Genomic DNA, 20,132 nt, shown 5'->3' with positions numbered 1-20,132 from the left:
TGGTGCTGGAGGGGCTGGCCGGCCCTGTGGGGGGTGGCTGGGGGGGGGCAGCAGCAGAGAGAGGGTTGGTCCTGAATGAGAGGGCTCACGTGGACTCAGTGACCATGCTCAGGAGTCTGGGGAGGGTGGAGGGGTCAGGTGGGGGCCCCGGGGCTACCGTCCACGCTCCGTGTTTCACACCTGAGGTGCTTCAGGCTGCAAACGAGGTTTCCCTGGGTCAGACATTGTGAGCTTCCCTCCAACCTGTGTGCTGCCTTTTTGGGATTCCACTGCTTTATAAGCACTGGGAAGCCCCTGGACAGGCAGCTGCAGCTGGGCCCGTGGCCGGCCTGAACACTCCTGGAGTCTGAGGTTGCCCGTGATGAGACAATACTTTTAGGAATCTTACAGTATTCAGGGGAAGGCAGCAGTAGTTGGACAAATTCATGGGCCCAAGAAAAACGGATGAAGGTAAAGTCACTGTGACTCCCAATTACTCAGTGAGTAGACTGCGCAGTTGGCAGTAAGAGCATGTTTGAAAATTTCAGAAACCAAGAGAAAAACAATAGTGCCTTTTATACCCCTTTCTAAGAGGCGATGTAAACGATGTAAAGTGTGCTGAGCAACTCCAGTGCTAAGAAGCACCTCTCACTTCCTAACACACAGCCTAGAAACGCTGGTGTTTCTGGTGTAACTGGTGAAAGCAGGGTGCTCTGGGGAGTACGAGGTCACAGAGTTGGAGTGACTGACTCGAGAGAGAAGGGGGCTGAGGGCTTTATGCAGATTCATTTCATTTCAGCTTCTATTAGGCAGAGATTATGGTTCCCATTTATAGGTAGGAAACGGGCACAGAGAAGTTCTGATTGCTCCAAGTTCCAAGTCTGTGCTTCTTTAAAAAGGTGAGAAAAGAAAAACTAAATGCAGCTATTAACTGGTTAAGAAATCTATTAGTTTGACCTTTCCTGCCAACTTCCACTCCAGAGCATAAGTACTTCCTTCGAGGAGACACAGAAGAACTCTGTAAGCCGCTGAGGCAAAAGCCATGACAGAGCGTGCACTGAACAACCCTCTAGGAATGTGTCCTCCCCACCCTCACTCTCCGTCCTCTGGGAGTCTGCGAAGCCAGTGAGCGTGGTGGTAAGTACGAAGGCTGCCAAGAGAAGGGTGGCTGATGACCCTTTGGTTGGCCTGCCTAGACACAGCGTGAGGACACACTGGGAGACCCGGTCTCTGCAGCCCAAGCCCCTCGTGGACAATGGCTGCTCCTTCCAGAGCCTTCAGAGCCTTAGGGATTGGGACTGCAGCAAGCTGCTCAGGGGGCGCCTCAGCGCAGCTGGACCACTGGCTACTGAGGAGGTATGCCATCAAGAAACAGGATGGCACAGTGGCTGGGTGCAGGATCTCTGGGTTCAAATCCTGCCTTCACCACTTGGGAGTTACGTGACTTTGGGCAAGTTACGTTAACCTATCTGTGTCTCAGTTTCCTCGGTAAAATGGAGGTGGGGGAGGACTCACCGGTGGGTCACAAATGTGAGCTGTTACCCTGCCACAGTAGCCTGTGGTCCTGCAGGGTGGGCCCAGGGAGGTCTCGGAGTCCTCTCCACATCCGCTAGGGTGGCCCTTGACAGACCATTGATGGTTGGCACAGAGTGTTTACCCGGAGCCACGCCCTTTGTTACAGCTGGTGGCTCCTTTTGGTGGCTTTGGGGTCAATGTCAGCCTGGTGCTAAGCTGAGCACGTCACATGCATGACCTAATCCTTACACTGACCCTGGGAGACAGCCTCTAGGATTATCCCCATGTTACAGATGAGGAGACCGAGGCTCCGAAAAGTTCACTGACTCACCCAAGAACAGGGAAGGGAGTATATTAAATGTACGCATCTGCCTGCACCCTTAGTCATGCTGTGTGGTAAACCTGTCGTTTCGTCTGCGCATTTTATTCACAGAGGTGAAATTTAGCCCTATTTTCCAGAAGACGGCACTGAGGAAGGAGATATGCAAACACAGCTTGTTCCTGGCACGGACCCAATGCCAGACCTGTCCGTCTGTGTCCAGAACCCTTGCACCCAGAGCAGAATGTTGCAAGTAAGAGCCCAAGGTGTGACTTAGGTCCGGGCCAGCAAGGAGCCCAGTCCGCTTGCTGGGGTTTCCTGTCACGGGATCGAGTGGCAGCCGGCAGGGGGTAGGGCAAGCCAAGGCCCCGCCACCTCCTGCCTCCGAGTCTGACACCACATGGGGCCCATGTCTGGGACCTGCAGCGGCCAGCCTCACACTCAAGCACCGGGTTGGGAGCCAAAGGGGCAGAAATGAGCCAATGGAGCCTTACTGGCCAGCTCTGGTGGTTTCTGGGCCAGTAGGCGGGACACGTCCTGCCGCTGGGGGCCCATGCTGGTGTCTGAGACCTCTTCAGTAACATTCATCTACTTCCCTCCCCCACCAAACCCTGGGTCACTTTCCCACAAATCTTCCCTTCTCCACCCAGTTAAGTGCACCCAAGTTCAAGCCCACAGCCGTGGCATTTTGGCAATGCCTCTCCTCTCAAGCCACTGCCGGCCATTATGCTCCCCAGGCCTGGGGGCGGCAAACTCACCTTCTCAGAGTAATGTTCTCCAGGGAGAGGCGGGTAGTCACATTGCTCGATCTTCTGGCAGAGGGAGAAGAGGTTCATTTTATCTCCATAGAAGGGGCTCTGGAGAGCTGCCATCTGCAAGGGGAGGGGGGATGAGAAACATGAGTCTGCAGCCTTGAGGTCCAGGGGCAAAAGGGACCACTCCAGATTGGGGTGGGGTCCTTCTCTGGTCCTTGGCGGAGACTGTCCAGCAGGATTCCCTGAAAACCCTGCGGGAGCTGGGATACAGCACAGTAGCAGTTTTAACATGATCCTTGTCCTAAAAGCAAATTAAATGACGACAAGGCTTCAGTGACAAAACTTTAAAGGCAACGGGGGTGGGGGAGGGGTTGGAGCTGAATACGGAGGGCCAGCCGCGTGCGGGCACACCCACCTCACGCCCCAGCCCTCCGGGACGGATTCTGGTCGTGTGCACACGGCAGATGGGGAAACAGGCTCTGCTCACTGGGACTCGTGCCTGGGCCCAGCAAGCTCTCTCTGGTGCATTGTCTTAGATTTCTAAGAAGCAATCCCGAAGACACCCGTGGGAGGATGTCTAAGTAATGATGCACTGAGGAAATTACTTACCCAAGGACTAGCATTTTGGGGGTGGGGTGGAGAGGTGAGGCCTTTCATTTTTGCTTTTCATTCTGGCTGTTGTCACTAGCCCATCACAGAGCTGCTGTCTGAGGGCCTGGAGTTCGGGGCAGCGGCTCGGGCTCTCTGTAGAAGCCGGACGCCCAGACGGCAGGGAGGGGGCCTGAAGCTCTGGGGAGCGACAGCATGTGCCTGGCACCGCAGCCTGCCTGAATCCCACTTCTGCACTCTCTTGCTGTGCGTCTGGCCTCGGCTGTCTTAGCCCGAAAGATGGAAAAGGTTCCACCTGCAGTGCTCTGGGGAGGCTCGGCCGGCACGGGAGGCGCCACAAGCCGGGCTGTCACCACCCCGATGAGGCCAGTGGCGCTGGCTCTACCTGGGGGCACTGGGAAGCAAGAGGACTGTGATGGTAGTTGGCGAAGGGGGGAGGGTCTCCCCCAGTCGGGGAGCTGCCGGGCTTCCCCTTTCTGGAGGGTATCCGGACTCCCCGGCCCGTCCCTCAGGGCACTGCTCGGGGGTTTGCGGGAGCTCGGGGCAGCTGCATCGGGTGGGCTGAGCCGCAGCCCAGCACAGTGCTCGCCGGCCCCATCTGCTGATTAATCCGTAATGGCATTCAAGTGCTGCTTGTCACTCCCGCTCACTGTTGCCTGCCGCCAAGACGGCCCAACGCCCCCTGCTAATGAAGTGCGTCGGGTAATTGCGCCTGGCTGTCCGTTTGGCCTCGGTTCCCTTCGAGGAGCCAGGCTGCCAAGGCCACTCCACACAGACTCCTTGGCCAGGGGCTCCCGGGCTACCTGAGCAATCCTCACTTGTCCTCAGGCCCTAACTCAGGGCAGGGAGAAGGCCGTGGGTGTTGGGTTTGCGGATGCCCCTGGCTTTAGTGTCCGGGTCTGTCCCCGTCCTCCGTTCGCCCCTGTGGACAGGTCTGGTGGCCCCAGGAGCAGGACCTGTGTCCATCAGGAGGGCCCAGGGAGCTTCCAAGCCCAGGCAGCGTCCATGGGTTTACAGAAGGCCTCTGGGGAGGCAGCACGGTGTGGCCTGGAGACTGGTTTCCTCTGGCCCCGGCCCAGGAGTCCACCCGGGGAGGCACCTGCGGGCCCAAGCGCCCATGCCATGCCGAGTGCTTTCATGGGGGGGCGTTCAGGGCCAGCCTCACTGCTCCTCCTCACCTCTCCTCCTGTGACCAGGGGCGCCAAGCCCCTGGAGGAGGGCTGCAGCGAGTGGCCTGGCCCTTGCCCGGGAAGGAGGAGCCTGTGAAGACCCTGCCCACCGTGGGCCGCGCCAGCCTGACGGAGCCGGCTCGACCGAGTGTGCAAAATGGCATCGCTCGGGTGATGCATTTCCGATGGTTAAAATGAGAGCCTCGGGTGCAAAGGGTTAATTGGGCAGTTTCAAAAGGACATCTGTTGCCACGGCAGAGAGCGGCTGAGGCTCCAGGGCGGTCACTCGGGGTGAGCTGGGTGCCCTCCGAGTCGTGGCTGGATGTTAAGATGGATTTTCCTGGAAAGTGTTTCTGTTCAGAGTAGAAAGAACATTTAAAACGTTGGCCCACTGACACAAGTTCTGGTTTTTCATGTGTTGGACCGGAGACTGGCTAATCCTTTTAACAAGCCGTTCTGATTTGTGCAAACCTTGCTGTTTAGGGTTCCAAAAGGGCCCCAGAAATTGGTGGGGGGCAAGCCCCAAGCCAGCATCCCCTTCAGAGCATGCCTCCCTCCCTCCCTTGCTGGCCGCTCCCACACTGTCCTGAACAGGGTCAGCAGAGGGCTCCCTGCCAACAGTGCCTTCTCCATCCACGACGGCAGATTCCAGCTGCCGGCCATGGGCCTTCCACCCAGATCAGGGCACTGGGCTGTGACGGAACCTCTGGGGCTGCTCGAGGTGCTGGGATTAGAACGATTACCCTGAATGCTGAGATCCTGGCACTGGCGACCAGGCGACCACCCACTTCTGCCTGGTCGATGTGGCGGTGGACTCGCCATTTGGGGCTGATCCCGTTGGCCTCGTCAGAACTGCAAGAGCCGTGGCGTTCAGCCCCGCTCCTCAAATGCAGAACTTTTCCTCTCTGGCGTTATTGGGATGACACACAGCCAGGAAGTGGGAGAGTGTGGCCACTCGCCGCCGCCAGGAGGGCTCAGAGAAACTGGTGTGTGATCTGAGATGTCAGAGGGAGAAGGGGACTCTGACTTCAGGGGTGACAGCAACTGCCTTTGACTCCTGCCCTGTCAGGGCCTCAGACACTCATCTTGTCACCTAGTATCTCCCGAGCACATCCCAGAGCGAAAGCTGCACCCAGGGGCCAATCACCAGTGGTCTGCAGCCCTGTTCCCCCACGAGCCAAAGGGCACCCAGACTCTTCTCTGGGTTCAGCCAGAATTCCAAACAGGATTCTGTACAAGGGGCAGGTGATCCTTAGTCTGGGTCCCCTGCTGCTTTCTTGCTGGCTCTCAGTCTCCCGAGGCTGCTGTGGAAGGTCCCCTGCCGAGGATCCTGGGGCTGGCGTTGGACGAGCCAATTCCTTCAGCTTTGTGCTCAGAGCTGAGCTCACGTGTAAATAAATAAATTCTGCAGAGCCCACGCTGTGGGCCGGGCGCCTCCGTGGGACGTGCTGGGTAGTGAAAACAAAGCCCCAGGCCTTCTAACACGGTGTCTCCGCTGGAGGCTCCTGCCACCGGAGGGGGGGAGGGCATTGTAGTCACTTGGGGCTCCTTACCGCCTGGCTTCATCTCCCAGGGGCTCTGGACCGAGGCCCACAGTCCCCTTCTCCACCGCAGTCGCACCTACCCCAGTGTGGAGTCCTGCCCTGCGGCTGCCCAGGGCCTGGCTCTTGTCCACAGGGGGGTGGGCCCTGCCAGGCAGCCTGGGGACCAGTGCCCATCTTGGCCACTTCCTTGCTTTGTGACCCTGGGGAGTCTCTCCACCTCCCTGAGCCCATTTCCTCCCTTATAACGAGGCTGGGACTGGCCTCATGTGATTCTCGTGATTCACCCCAACGTCCAGGGCAGTGCTGCTCCCAGCTGCTGAGCTGTCTGGCCTGTTCCTCCTCATGCTGACCTCTTTGAGACGGGTCCCAGTGGGCACCCACCCCCCCGGGGGGGCACGAGCCAGGTGAAGTACTTTGTGGCAGCTCCTCACTAGCCATGGGTCAACATCAGCATCTTCAGGTGAGCTCAGGAGGTCCTCAGTGGATTCCTGGCTGCCCAGGTGATAGGGGGTACGGTGGGCTGAATAAAGGCCCCCAGAGATGCCTGCATCTTCATCCTTGACACCTGTGAATGTGTTACCTTCAATGGCAAAAAGGATTCAGCAGGTGTGATCCATTTAAGGACTCTGGGTGGGAAACGAGTGTGGGTGGTGCAGGTGGGTCTTAAATGTAATCACAAGTGTCCTTGTAAGAGGGAGGCCAAGGGAGACTGACTATGCAGGAGGAGGACGTGTGTTGCCAGAGTGGTATGAGGAGGGGGTCACAAGCCTCTCCATTTTCCACGGAAGAGGCAAGGAAGTGGATTCTCCCTAGAACCTGCAGAAGGAACCAGCCCCGCCAACGCCTTGCCTTTTGTCCACTGAAATGGATTTTGGACTTGTGGCCCTCAGAACCGTAAGCGAATAATTTTATGTTGTACGAAGCCGTCAACTTTGTGATAACCTGTTACAGCAGCCAGAGGGGACACAGGGGGCTTCTGAGACTTCGGGCCCAGGCCGGGGCTCGGGGAAGGGCAGGCCTGTGTGCAGGGGGCAGGTTTTCTCTGGCTCCGCACCGTCACTTCAGGCCACCCTGGCTCAGGTGGGTCCCCCCGGGGCCGCACTGAATCGGTGCAGGTGGTCTGGAGAGGGTGTGTGGGTGGGGAGCCTCTGTGAAAGCTCTTCAGGTTGGCGGCGCTTCTGGAACACACCACAGGCTGTGTAGCGGGAGCTCCAGTCGTGTCTGCGGGATGCTTCCTCCCAATTACCAAGCCCTGGGCCCAGATGCATCTCCCTCCCTGTCTGCTGGGGAAATATCTGCTCCCCGCAGGGCTGGGGGACCGGGGAGAGGGGTGGTGGCCCGCCGCAGAGCCCCTGCTGCCTGACATCCCCCGAGGGCCATGCGGGCCCTCTTCTGTGGAAGGCCCAGGGCCCTCGGGTGGAGATCCGTGCCCACTGTCCCCGAGGACGACCATGCCCGAAGGACCTGACGGATTTCACCGACTTCCCACAGTCAGGACGTCCCGCTCTGGCTGCGAGCCGCAGGGCCCCACACGCTGCCAACAAATAAATCAGCTCGGCTGAACCAGAGCCTGATGCTTGGAAGGCATGAGCGCAGACACTGTCTGGTTGAGACACATGCTTGGTGCCGCAGACGAGACGCAGAGGACGGCCTCCCCGGACTGTCGAGCCGGGCGCTGTGGGCCCCGGGCGGGCATCTGCCTCTGGGAGCTGAGACAAAGGCTCGGGCAGGGAGCAGGGTGGCTCTGTGCCGCAGGCTTGGCACGAGCACAGGGACCTAGCTGCCATCCTCCGGCCCCCCGGGGGGGGGGCACGGCCGCCATCACACGCAGGTCTCACACCCTGCTCGGCCCGCCTGTCTGTCTGTGTTTGGAGACCCTCAGGGTTCACCCAGGCAGGAAGCGGCTTCCAGAAACCCCAAACCCAGAATGGAAAAATAAGAGGAACCAGCCATCTGGCCCGGAGACAACATCCAGGAGGGCAGGAGGACAGAGCCGAGTCCTCCACGGAAACGGAGGCCAAGCTGCACGTCGGCTTCCCGCTGGCCAGAGCAAAGAGAGAAATGTGGCCGGTTGTGGGGGCCTCGCTGCCAGAGGTAGGCGGCAGGTACCTGGCAGCCAGGGGATAGTGGTGGGCGTCAGCGACCTGCCTGCCATTGCCGGAGGGCTTTCTCTGAGCCACACTCCGCTCATGTTCCTGCACACTGGGGCAAAGGAAGCTCCCGGAGGGAGATGCTGACTGGCCCCCAGGCCTTTTACGGGGTGAGGGGGGAGCGGAGCCTTGAACTCAGGTCCTTCCGACCAAAGTGGGCCCGCACTCTCTCACCCGAATTACTGCAGCCATGCGAGTCAGCCTGTGTGCCCGCATGCACACACACTGCGATTCAAAATCGCAACCCCCCCGACCCCTCCCACGCCGAGGGCATCTGCTTGGGCCTGGGGAGACCAGGAGCGGCATTCCCTCCCCCTGAGGACTGACACCCAGATGGACGATGCCCAGGTAGTAGGGGGTTGGAATCCCTTCCTCAGACCCCAGGCCTGGGCAGGGGGGCAGGGCGGCAGGGCTGCTGAAGCTGGAGCACTGAGCCTGGGGAGGGCTGGGGTGGCGTATGACCTGGACTTGGCTTTGTCACTGGCCTTAGCAGCCCCGGTGGCCATGGTGTTCACCTGGACTTGGAGAGACCCCGAAGTCATGATTCATCTTGGGTGACAGACCCCAGTACCAGAGCTTCTGTGTGACTCTGGAGGTTTGCCCACCTGGTTTTAATTCCTTCTCAGCAAAACGAAACCAAACCAGCCCTCTGGGGCTGTTACGGATGTGCAGCCACGTGGGACACCAACTACAAGCAGGTTTCTTTCCTGTCATCCTTGCTGAGAACCGTGCTGACTTTCATCTCTTTTCTCTTGTTGCCAAAGATGCTGATTTCCCTCCAGATTCCCTCCCACACCCACCATCCTTCCCTAGCTCGCTGCCCACCTCCTCCCCGCCCCACCACTCCGCACTCCCAAACCCCACACCAGCCGGTCCGTGCAGAGAGACAGGGACGGGGGAAGGAGACACAACGCAGCCCTCTTCCACCCGAGGGGGCCAGGAACCGCCCCGCACTCCCCGACCCACTGCGGCCACCAGCTGGGCACCGCCTCAGCCTGGCTGCCCCCGTTTGGTGGCCATTCAAAGAATTCCTCCCACAACAGATGCCCTGCGGGGTCCCAGAAAGCAGGTCTGCGCCCCCTCTCTGACTATCAGGGCCTGACTCACTTCAAGATGACAGTGGGGGCCGTCCACACTGCTGACCTCCAGGAGAAGGGGGTCCCAGCCACAGATGCCACCTGGCTTCCTCTGTGATCACTAGGCCACTTTAAAATGCAATGTCTGCTCTTACTTGCAACAGAGATGCTGCGAACTTTAAACCTTGCAAAGGGATCCAATTTGACCTCGAAGTCTCACACAGTAATCCGGGGGGGGGGGGGGGGTGTGCCGTACCACCAAAGACCCTGGCCACAGGAGCCACCGGAGGCCCTATATGGGTCAGCAGTGGCTGCTTATTCCTGCTTATATGGGTAAGCAGCAGCTTATTCCTTCAGTTTATACCCGAGCACTGTGAGCTCCATTCCCAGAGTCCACAGTCCCAAGGAAGCAAAGAAGCCAGTCTCTGTGACCCCCAAACGCCCCCAGGGGGGCCCCTCGGCACTATCTTGAGCGTTGCTGCCCTAACAGTCGGGCCACGTCAGCTTGACAATAAGCCTCTTTAGCTTATCCGCTCCAAACCAGACCCCACACGTGCTCAAGTCAGCTCCAGGGAAAGCAGAAAAATAATCAAGGTTCCAATTTTAAAAGCAAACCGTGCTTGGTGTCTCATGGCCCTTGGAGGATTTTTCAAAGCCTTTCATGTCTGTTCTTCCATTTATCCAGACGGGGACGGTGCGGAATAGGGACTATTCCCATTTTACAGATGGGGAGGCAGGCTCAGCAAGGTGGACAGAATCCCAGAGCTGCCCAGGACTAGGTGGTCCAGGCCAGGGTGCGGGAGGCTGGGGCCGCCGGCTCAAAGATACTGGAGGGCTCAGGCCTCCCTCCCTCCCCTGGTGGCTGCAACAGTGTCATAGCTTAGGAATGGCTTGTGCTCCCAGACCTCCGGGGGGCCGGTCACAACATGCTCATGCCGTCTCCTGTCTGAGCTGCCAGGACTTAGAAATATGCCCGTCCCTCCATCCAGACTGGCCAGAAATGGCCATCTGGTGGCTCCATTTCACAGGTCAGGGGAGGGGACAGTGGTCTTTAGTGAGGCCCGTTTTGCTGAGCCTGGAAGAGCATGGACACCCTCTGTGAGGAGCATGACAGAAGCACGGGCCAGAACTGACCCCTTCTATCCCCAGGCCCTGCGTGAGGCCTCATGCACGGGTGAATGACAGTGGACGAGAGCACCCTGGTTACCAGGGAAACTGGGGCAGCCAGACCCCCTGTCTGTGCCCCCTCCGTCACGCAGGCAGACTGGACCCTGTTTCTCATCCGTCTCCCTTTGCAGATCAGAGCTGCCCAAGAGTGACGTGGTGCCCAGTCTGCCACCGGCCACACCTCTAACAAGCTCCTCCAGCCCGATGTTGTTAATCAGGCAGATGTTGGGCCGAGCGGGGTGAGGCCAGGACCCAGATGGAGCTGGTGCCCCAGGTGGCTGGACGTCATCCATCCCTGCGGTCCCACCTGGAGCTGGTGGGGTGAGTCCCACCTGGGCTGGGACCCTGCCAAGCACACCCCACTGAAAGCCGCTGAGCTGCGAGCCAGACACTCACCTCATACAGCAGACAGCCCAGAGACCAGATGTCAGACTTGAAGTTGTAGCCGTTCTCGTGGATCCTCTCCGGTGACATGTAGTAAGGCGTCCCCACTGAAACACAGGACGGGGGTGGGTGGGTGCTTATGCTGTGTGCAGAGAAGGATGTGAGGGGGAAGGGAAGGCGTGGGCGTTGGGGAGATCAGGCCTCGGGCTCCCTCTCCTCCTCTCCCCGGCTCAGTCAGATGAGAGGGCTAGGCCAGACTGGAGCTCCCATACTGGGGAGGGCACTAAAAGCCCCTGGGGACAGGGCCGGCCCCAGACCTGAGACTTGGTCTGGGGGCTGGGCAGCTGGGGATACATGTTTCTGCCAAGTGTCCAGGGGAGTGGGATGCAGTGGCCAGGCTCTGGGAAGCAAATGATCAACTGTCCTTTCAGGTGGGTGCTTGAATCCTAGAAGAGCCCAGATAAGGCTCTCAACAGTGGGAAAAAACCAACCCCTGTTAACGCTGACCGAAGCTCATCACATGTGTTAGCTCATCTGTGTTCCTAACAGTCCCCCGGCGAGGCACACCCCCTTTACAGATAGGGAAACGGAGGCTCAGGAAAGCGGCAGGACTGAGGTTCAAAATCAGATCTCTGGGCTCTAGAGAGTGAGCTCTTAGCTACCACCGACCGGCATGTCCGGACTTGGGGTTGGCCAAGATTTCTTACATCAAACCAAGGACAGAAAAGATAGTAACCATAAACGAAAAGACTGATAAATTGGGGCTTCATTAAAATTAGGAACTTCAGTTCCCCAAAAGACCCGTTCAGAGAATCGAGAGGCAAGCCACAGGTGGGGAGAAAATAGTCTCCATACATACGCCCAACAATGGCCCCAAACGCAGGATAGATTTTAAAACTTCTGTAAATCATTAAGTAAAAGACAGCTTTTCCGTCTGGGCTGCCGACATGCCATCCAGACTGAGGAAGACCCGGAAACTTCGGGGCCACGTGAGCCACGGCCACGGCCGCATCGGCAAGCCCCGGAAGCACCCAGGAGGCCGGGGTAGTGCTGGTGGCATGCATCACCACAGGAAACTTCGACAAATGTCACCCAGGTTACTTTGGAAAAGTTGGTATGAGACATTACCACTTAAAGAGAAACCAGAGCTTCTGCCCAACTGTCAACCTTGATAAACTGTGGACCTTGGTCAGTGAGCAGACACAGGTAAATGCCGCCAAAAACAAGGCTGGAGCTGCTCCTATCCTTGATGTGGTGCGATCGGGCTACTACAAAGTTTTGGGAAAGGGAAAACTCCCAAAACAGCCTGTCATCATGAAGGCCAAATTCTTCAGTAGAGGAACAGAGAAGAAGATTAAGGGTGTCGGGGGCGCCTGCGTTCTAGTAGCTTGAAGACACGTTTGGGGGGGTTCATTAAATGCTCACAAGTGCTTTTCTCAAAAACAAAACAAAACAAAAACCCAACCCCTCCCAAATTTGCAGAAGACTTAAAAGGGCACTTCACAAAAGAGGAAGATCCAAGCAGCCAGGAAGCACATGAAACGATCTTCTTCTCATCAGTCATCAGGGCAAATTAAAAGCACACTGAGATACGACCACCCACCCACCTGAATGGTTAAAGTTAAAAAGACTGCTATCAACCAACTCAGGGACGTGTGGAGAAACTGGAACCCTCATGCGTTGCTGATGGGGACAAAAAATGGAACCCCCACCCTGGAAAACCATGCACCACAGCATCTACTACAGCCAAAAAACACTGCCGACACCATAACCTGGCAGGTCTGCTCCCAGGGAGATGCCTGAAAAAACCGAGCGCTTCTGTCCATCAAGAGACGTGATCAAGAATGTGCAAAAGGCTTTACTCATAATAGCCAAAAACTGGAAACAGTAGAAGTGGCCTATTCACACGATGGAATACTATGCAGCAACAAACAAGAACAAACCTCGGGTACACGCACGCCACCAAATGGATCCATCTCACAGGCATGATGCTCAGTGAAAGCCGGGCACACACTATCTGATCCCATTTTTATCAAGAACAGGACATGTATGTATGTCCCATCTCAGTTAAAAAGCAGAGGGGGCACACTTTTGATGATCTGGAACGGTACAGAGAGGAGAGGATTTCCTGAGAGGAGGTGAGCTCCCCGTCACCAGAGGCATGCGCATTGCAGCAGAGGGGCTGCTTTGGCAGGGCTGAGAAGGGACCCAGAGTCTGGATTTGTAAACAGATCTGTGGTCTGAGACTCTGAGCTCAGTCTATTTGGAGGATGACTGTTCTGGATACTTTTAGATCAGACTTTGAAGGCTGTTACACAGACAGCATTTTCACCGGCCTGCAGAGACCATGCGAATGTGATGGTGGTTGCTGCTGGTCCAGCCAAAGTCAGGAGCCGGAGTTCAGCTCGGCGGAGGCTGAGCCCGAGATGCGGTTTATGACCTAGGAAGGAGGGAGGTCCTGCACCACGAAACGCATGTGCCCCTGGGGGAGAACAGGCCTTTCAGTGAGCTGGAAAACAACAGGCACCCCAAAGCAGGGGCCCAGGCTTCAGAAGTTCGTGGGCCAAAGACGTCTTGGGGCAACTTTAGTTCTGCCAAGTCAGGGTGTTTTAAAAGTACAAAACCCCAACTACCATTTAATGGTGTCACTATTCTTTTAAAAAGAGAAGACAGTTGAACACCAGCGTAAGTGGAAAAACTCATAATCTCAAACTCAAGGACAGTCCTTTGCATTGAAAAGTTTAGCTGTTTGAAAGCTTTATTACCTTCCTGTGCGTCTCGTCTCGTTAGAGATGGGTGGGAAGTGGTTTCGGCCAACCTGTAGAGGCTGTGAATGGAGGTGGGAAGGCCTGCTCTGGGCTTGACCTCCCTGGGGCAGGACCTTGTTTACCAAAGGGTCCCAGTGCCCTGCCTAGGACCAGGGCACAGGGGGCACCTTCTAAGCACCTACTATGTCGATGAATCTGTACGCATCTTATCACTGTTAACATCATTTTCTTGCAGCCTAGCGCACCGTCCACTTAATGTGCTACCCCCAGAGGGACTCCCTGATTGTTGCTCTATGTGGACACCAACCGCCCTTTGATGGCAATAATCCCCAACAAGGACAGCAGCCATCACTTAAATACATGTTGGAAGGATGTGTCATCCTATCAGCAGGCTGTTATCCAGCGGAAAGAGTTGTCAGTCAACATATGAATCCATGTGGGATTCTGTAAACAAATTGCACCTTCAAGGAGCAACCCCTTGAATATTCTGGTCATGAGGCAGCAAAATAAACGGGCAAGTACGAAATGGATGACTTGTTACATGAAACCACAGGATGGAATCCAAACAGCTCTCAGCAGCTCTCGACCACACCGTACATGACTCTGGTACCCAGGATGCTGCGGATGGAGGTCAGAGGTCCCACCCTCAGCGAGGGACAGCAATGTCTGCAGCTGGCCACCCTGCACCCCTACCCCCCGGCCCAGCCCCTTGGGACTGGGAGCACAGGCTGGCCCTGACGCCTCTCGCCACCCTCAGTCTTGTCCTCTGCTCATCTGAGACCCACCTGGGCCTCTGGAGGAGGAACTCGGGGACAGATGACCTGTGGAGTGGCCAGGCCCACCAGAAGATGGTGAGTGCCTGGCCGCTGCTGGAGTCCCTTACACGGCTACCCCAGCCCAACCCCACCTGCTCTTCAGTTCACCTCTGTGTCTTTGCACCTGCTGATCCCCTTGCCTCCAAGGGGGCTCCTTTGTGGTCTAGTTCAGCTGCCCCCCCCGCCCCCCTCCCCCCGGCCAGGAAAAGCCAGCTGCTCAGTGAGGCCTGGACATTTGGTTTATCCCTTCTCTTCTGTTACCACTTTGTCCCTCTGCTGGGGCTCCAGATCCCTCCTCAGGCCTATGTGTGGTGAAAGCCTTGGGGAACGCGGGGAAAGAAGGGTCAAGGAACACCACCACCCCTTCTCCTCCGTGCTCCCCCCAAACATCAACGCCTCCATGGCTCTTTCTGCTTTTACCCCTGTTTCCACAGTGCAAGGGAAAGGCAAACACCCAAAGGTGCTGTGGACCTTCTCCTAAGATGCCAGGGCTGCAGGTACCATCCATCCATCCCTCTATCCAACTGTCCGTCCGTCCAGCCAGCCAGCCATCCACCCACCCACCCATCATCACCCATCGTCTGCTTGTCTCTCCATCCATCAGTCTGTCCATCCATCCACCTGTCCATCCGTTTATCCGTCCTTCTGCATCCAATGTTGACTGAGCCTTGATGTTGTGCTGGGCCCTCCCAGGAGTGGGCCCATCAGGAAGGAGTGGGTTGTCAGTCCCTGGAAGTGTCCAGAAGGACACAGAGAAAGACTGGACTGACCTGGAGCTGCAGCTGAATCACTTGGATGAGCCTGTTGAAAATCTGGACCCTGGCCCCCCCAGACCTGTGGGCTCAGCATCTCCAGGGCTGGCACTCGGACACCGTCTCTCTTGCGAGCTCCCCGAAGAGGCTGACGCATGTCACAGTCTGTGGAGCTGGGCAAAGCCTCCCCCAACCCCCGCACCCGACAGCTTTAGAGCTCAGACACCTGTGGCACAAAGGAATGTACGCAGCGTTAACTGAGGGAAACCTGGCCTGTCCACGCCAGGCACTGGGTCTTCGTGTCCCCACCCCTAGGCAGGTTCTCCAGGTCCCTGGACCCCGTCTGCGAGCCTTAGAGTTGGGGTGCTCAGCATTCTGCCACCTACCCCTGGGAATCCATCTGTAAAACCTGCTTTCCAGCCCGACAACAGATACTCAAACATTATGAAGCATAATGCACAACTTGCATGAGCTGTCAAGATAAAATGAGACACTTCAAAGAAATTCCAAGCTTGCAGCGGGCCCTGGAGGATGTATCCCCAAGCCCCAGGGGAGCAGCGATTCTGGGGAAGAGTGGGAGAAGCTGACAAGAGGAGGGGCCCCCTGAAGGCCTCACCCGGCTCGGGCCCTAGTCCTGCCCCAGGGGCCCCGGGGCGCTGCCCGGCCAAGCTGCAGCACAGACTCCGGAGACGCTCCGGCGGGCCGAGCCCCTTCTCGCGGCCTCCCCACTGGATCCTGGGCCCGCCAGCTCCCAGGCCGGCCCCCACCCTCACTCCCCGCAGCGGGGGACGGAGCTGGCATATGAAACAGAAGCCTAACAATCCCTGACCTTCCCGGCACCGTCTTTGCCTAGAACTCCCGGACTGGGTGGATATTAGAGGAGGACGTGGGACCTCAAAGCGGAGGCTGATTAAAGGGGCCGCATCCCGGAGACGCACCACTCCTGTCAAAACAAACTTTGCTGCGTCTGGAGATGCTCACCGTGTTTGAAACGTGTTCATTAGATGTGGAAAAGGCAGAGATTTCACAGGAAGGGGAGGCTGGCGTCTGTGGGCTGCACTTCTTGCCCACATGGCGGTTTTGAAAATGGCTGGAGAAACGTGGGGTCCCCGCCCGACACCCCGCACCCCAGGTGTGCCTGGGGGCTGGGACCCGGTGTGCAATCTGAGCAGCACAGGTGGGGCGCGCAGACTTCCACCAGTCAGCAGGAGAGCACTGAAATTCTCTCCCAGCCTCAGTTTCCCCGCTGGTGCAACAGAGGGCTTGCGCTGGAGGGTCCCCAGAGTCCTCCCCTTCACCCTTTGGAGCCTTGGTTTCCCTCCCTGGAAAACGGGGACAGTGCAACTGACCTCACATGTGCAGGGGGAAGGGCTCTGGGAAGTCCCGCAGAGCCCCAGGGGGAGAGGTGGGCTGTGGACAGGGGGGCTGAGGTGGCAAAGGGAGCAGGGGAACAACGCAGGAGGGAGCCAAAACCAGATTCTGGAACCTGAGCGGCTTCCTCGGGGCTGGGCCTGGGGATCTGCACTTTTGTCTGTGATCTGTCCTATGAAACTCCCCACCCCCAACGTCCATCCAGGCCCCCCATCCTGAGGGGGCTCCCCTCCTCTCCGCCCCAGCTGCTGCCCCACCCCACTGGCTTGGACCACCAACTGGCCTAACCTCCCTGTCCTGCCCTTCCCCCCACCCTTCCTCTGCTCCCCAAGCCAGACTGGCTGCTCATCCCCCGAGGAGAAGGCCGGGTCCTCAGCTGGGCATGCGAGGCCTCCCCAGACTGGCCCTGCTCCCCCGCCAACACTGCGCGCGCGTGCGCGCGCGCACACACACACGCACACACACACGCGCACACACACACACACACACACCCTACAGGTCCTCCTCAAACCACCAGCCACCCCCGTGCAGGGCTACACACAGCCCTCAGGGGAATCCCCGCCCTCGAGAAAACACTGCACTGTGCTCGGCGTGGGCTTAATTTCAGATTGTTACATCTGTACGAGTATCTGGCTACGTCCAGTTCCCACGCCGAGGGTCTCCAGCGGAGGTGCACATCGGGTCACACAACGCTCCAGCTTTGTGCAGCACCCCGTTATGCACGTATCAGTGTCTCTCCCAAGAAGGCCCGGGGGTGGGGGGTCTTGGATGGGAAGGTGCATGGCCATGCCCCTCACCGCCTCGTGGCTCTGGCTGGAGCGTCCTGCAGGGCCTCGCACGGCAAAGGTGCTCATCTCGCAGCACCTGGGGCTTCCTCCTCTGTTAAGTGACTGGGGTGATCCCCACCCCCAGGGAGGCTGCAGCTCTAGTCGCCAGAGTACCTGCGATGTGATTCTTAGAACTGTGCTAGGCTGGCACTGAAAACTCTAAATGGATTCTCCCCCCAGACTGTAAGTTCCAGAAAGCAGGGGCCTTCCTGGGGAGCGGCCTGGGGCCTGGCACGAGTCCTGCTAAGTGGATGAGTGGACACACAGGTGAGCTGTGGTTTGTTTCCTAGCCAGGGTCCATTCTTCCTGTGCTGGCCCCTGGAGACCTTCTCCTTCCCTCTCTGGCGTCAGCTCACCTAGGAACAGTTTGTGCCCTAAAAATGCCATGAGTGTGGCAGACAAGCCAGGTGCCCCTTGCCAGCCAGGTGCGACCACCCAGGACCTCCACCAGGTCAGCGTTCAGAACCTGGATCTACCTGCTAAAGCAGGTTTCCTGGGCCAAAGATTCCCCAGCGTCCTGGGCCTCTGGGATGGGCAGGCGTAGGCCCAGGGAACACATCTGCATGGCGCTCTGTGCCCCCACTGATGGATCCCCTGGGGCGCTTGGCGGTGAGGACCGTGTGCCCACTCAGCAAATGTTCCCCAGGGCCTACCCAGTGCCGAGCATGGGCACACTCCCAGGAGGCTCCATCCTTCCCTGCTGCCCAGGACAAGCCCCCAAGTCCCAGGCGGCCCCTGCTGGGAGGGTAGATGGGCTCCCCGTCCCCCCTGAATGGCTGGGCCCCCAGTGAGCTCATCAGGACTCAAGCCCACCTCCCAGCACGCTGTGACTGTGCCCGGAGGGGAGTGGACACCCCAGGGGGGCTCTCGTCCCTGCCAGCCAGGTGACCACGGGGATGTGGAATCTCTCCCTCTGAGCCTCAGCGTCCTCATCTGTCAAATGGAGATCAGAAACCTTGTTGGAGGGGCACCTGGGTGGTTCAGCCGTTAAGAGTCTGCCTTTGGCTCAGGTCATTATCTCAGGGTCCTGGGATTGAGCCCCACATCGGGCTCCCTGCTCGGTGGGAAGCCTACTTCTCCCTCTCCCACTCCCCCTGCTTGTGTTCCCTCTCTTGCTGTGTCTTTCTCTGTCAAATAAATAAATAAAATCTTAAAAAAAAAAGAAAAGAAAAGAAACCTTGTTGGGATGACTTTTTAAAAAGCAAAATGTTTTCCCAACATCCTTTAAGCCTTGTCTTCTTTGCCAAGTCACCTCTTTGGTGAGATCAGTGACCACAGAAAACCGAAGTCAAGGGCAGCCCTGGGAGGGGCAAACGCAGCCCCAGGCCCCCAGCGGTTCCCGGGCTCGGCAGGGCACAGTTTAGAGATGGGGAGCCCGGCACCTCGCGTGTACACAGTGGGCCCTCGGGAGACAGTTCTGCCCACCCCTTTACCAGGCCACCCTGGGACTGACTGTCCCTGTCCCCCGACCAGTCTGGGGGCCTCCTGGAAGCAGGGAAGGCTGCATAATCTCATCCCTAGCGCCCAGCCCAGGGCCGGGGCGGTTGGCTCAGGAAGGGAGAAGGAAGGAAGCTATGCCCCGTGGTCAGGCCAGGGGCTGACAGCCTGGGGAAGCCAGCGTGCTCTGACCACTGTACCCGACGGGGCTGCCCCCGATCGGACCTGTTCCCCAGCCCCTGAGAGGCGGGGTGAGGCCCGGCACTGCCCACCCGAGCCCAGCCTGCGGCCGCCCTGCCTCTGCTCCCGAACAAGCAGGGCCTGCTCTCCCGGCCCTACCATTTGTCTTGCAGCTGCTGCCATTGCTTGGAGCGAGACGCTTGCTTGTAGCTTGTGAGCTGTGTATGGGCAAATCTTTCATTTTTCTTTCATTACGCCGGCGTGTACTGTCACTTAATTTTTATGTATGCAATCCTTCCTGACAAATATGATCTGCTGCCTGGTAATTCGTCTGACGCTCATTCTGTTCCGAGCTCTAATTACGGCTCCTATTCCTGACACCGAGGCAGCCGCTCTGCCACCGCTGGGTACCGCACCTGTCAGCCCGGCCATGGCATGACTAATGCCCTTTCATGCCAGCCGCGTGTTAGCAAATACAGGGGGAGGGAGAGGCAGGAGGGGATGGGATTTGCATAAACCTTGCGGGGGGCGGGGGGTCAGCGGCCTTGGCCACAGGAGAGGAGGTGGTTGCCGGGGCAACGTGGCTGTCCCCACAGCATCCCCACATAGTAGGTGCGCAGATGCGGTGGATGCATAATTCATGGCCACGCACAGGGGCAAAGGAGCCCTGAGCCCGAGTCCTTACGGAGTCACAATACAATGGCAATTAGTTCAGTCTCCTGCCCGACCAAATGTGTGCAGGAGACTGCAGACCCTCACAGTGGAGAGGGGGCCTTTCCTCCTGCGTCTGGGGGACTCGGGTCCTGGGTTTCAGCTCTGCCCTGTGCCTGTGGTGGAGCCCGGCCCGCGGGCCTGAGAGCCGGTCCTGGGCGCAGGGCATCGCTGTGTCAGCTCGGGGCGTCTCCTGGACACGGGCACAAGGCCCCCCAGGAGGGCTCCTTCCATCCATCACTCAGCCCGGCCGCTGCTCGGAGGCCTCGGGAAGAGCCCGGCCTAGCGAGCAGCCTTTTCCCAAGTTCCAATTCCTTCTCATTAATATAATAAGTGCACCAGTCCAAGTCGATCAACTCACGCTGTCGGACGAGCCCGTATTTCTGCCCGTTCCTGATGCTGTGATCCTAACCGGCTCTGACGAGCGCCGCAGCCTCCTTGGTGGAGGGGCCTGACTGACATGGGACGGAGCCAGTGGCTTGAACTCTTCTCTTTGACAGTTGCCCTTGAATTTCTGACCTTTTGAAGCCCTTAAACCAGAGCGGTACACAGTCCCAAACTCACTGAAACACTTTGATTTTCCTAAGGAAGGGTCTGAGGGGAC

The 20,132-nt window shown here is 58.1% G+C and overlaps 1 protein-coding gene, 1 long non-coding RNA gene and 1 pseudogene across 3 annotated transcripts in view; 2 read left to right on the top strand and 1 right to left on the bottom strand.

Moving 5' to 3' along the window:
* NEK6 (NIMA related kinase 6) overlaps positions 1–20,132 on the bottom strand; it is an 84,753-nt gene that overhangs the window by 2,195 nt on the left and 62,426 nt on the right. For both annotated transcript variants that reach the window (XM_045883130.3, XM_045883131.3), the window contains exons 8-9: positions 10,680–10,774; positions 2,572–2,685 (exon numbers count right to left, since the gene is read on the bottom strand). In XM_045883130.3, the coding sequence (XP_045739086.1) occupies positions 2,572–2,685; positions 10,680–10,774 (209 nt within the window). The remainder of the gene's footprint in view (positions 1–2,571; positions 2,686–10,679; positions 10,775–20,132) is intronic.
* On the top strand, positions 62–10,683 carry LOC123849989 (uncharacterized). The gene is made up of 3 exons (XR_010407703.1): positions 62–1,116; positions 1,928–2,066; positions 10,415–10,683. It is a non-coding gene; the product is annotated as an uncharacterized LOC123849989 (long non-coding RNA).
* LOC123849988 (large ribosomal subunit protein uL15-like) lies at positions 11,574–12,069 on the top strand (annotated as a pseudogene).

This window comes from Mirounga angustirostris, unplaced genomic scaffold, assembly GCF_029215605.1.
Source record: "Mirounga angustirostris isolate CCGP_5_RB_7025 unplaced genomic scaffold, mMirAng1.0.hap1 SCAF_15, whole genome shotgun sequence".
Classification (NCBI taxonomy): domain Eukaryota; kingdom Metazoa; phylum Chordata; class Mammalia; order Carnivora; family Phocidae; genus Mirounga; species Mirounga angustirostris.
Note: the sequence above shows the minus strand (reverse complement) of the source record. Positions and strands in the feature narration are given on the sequence as shown.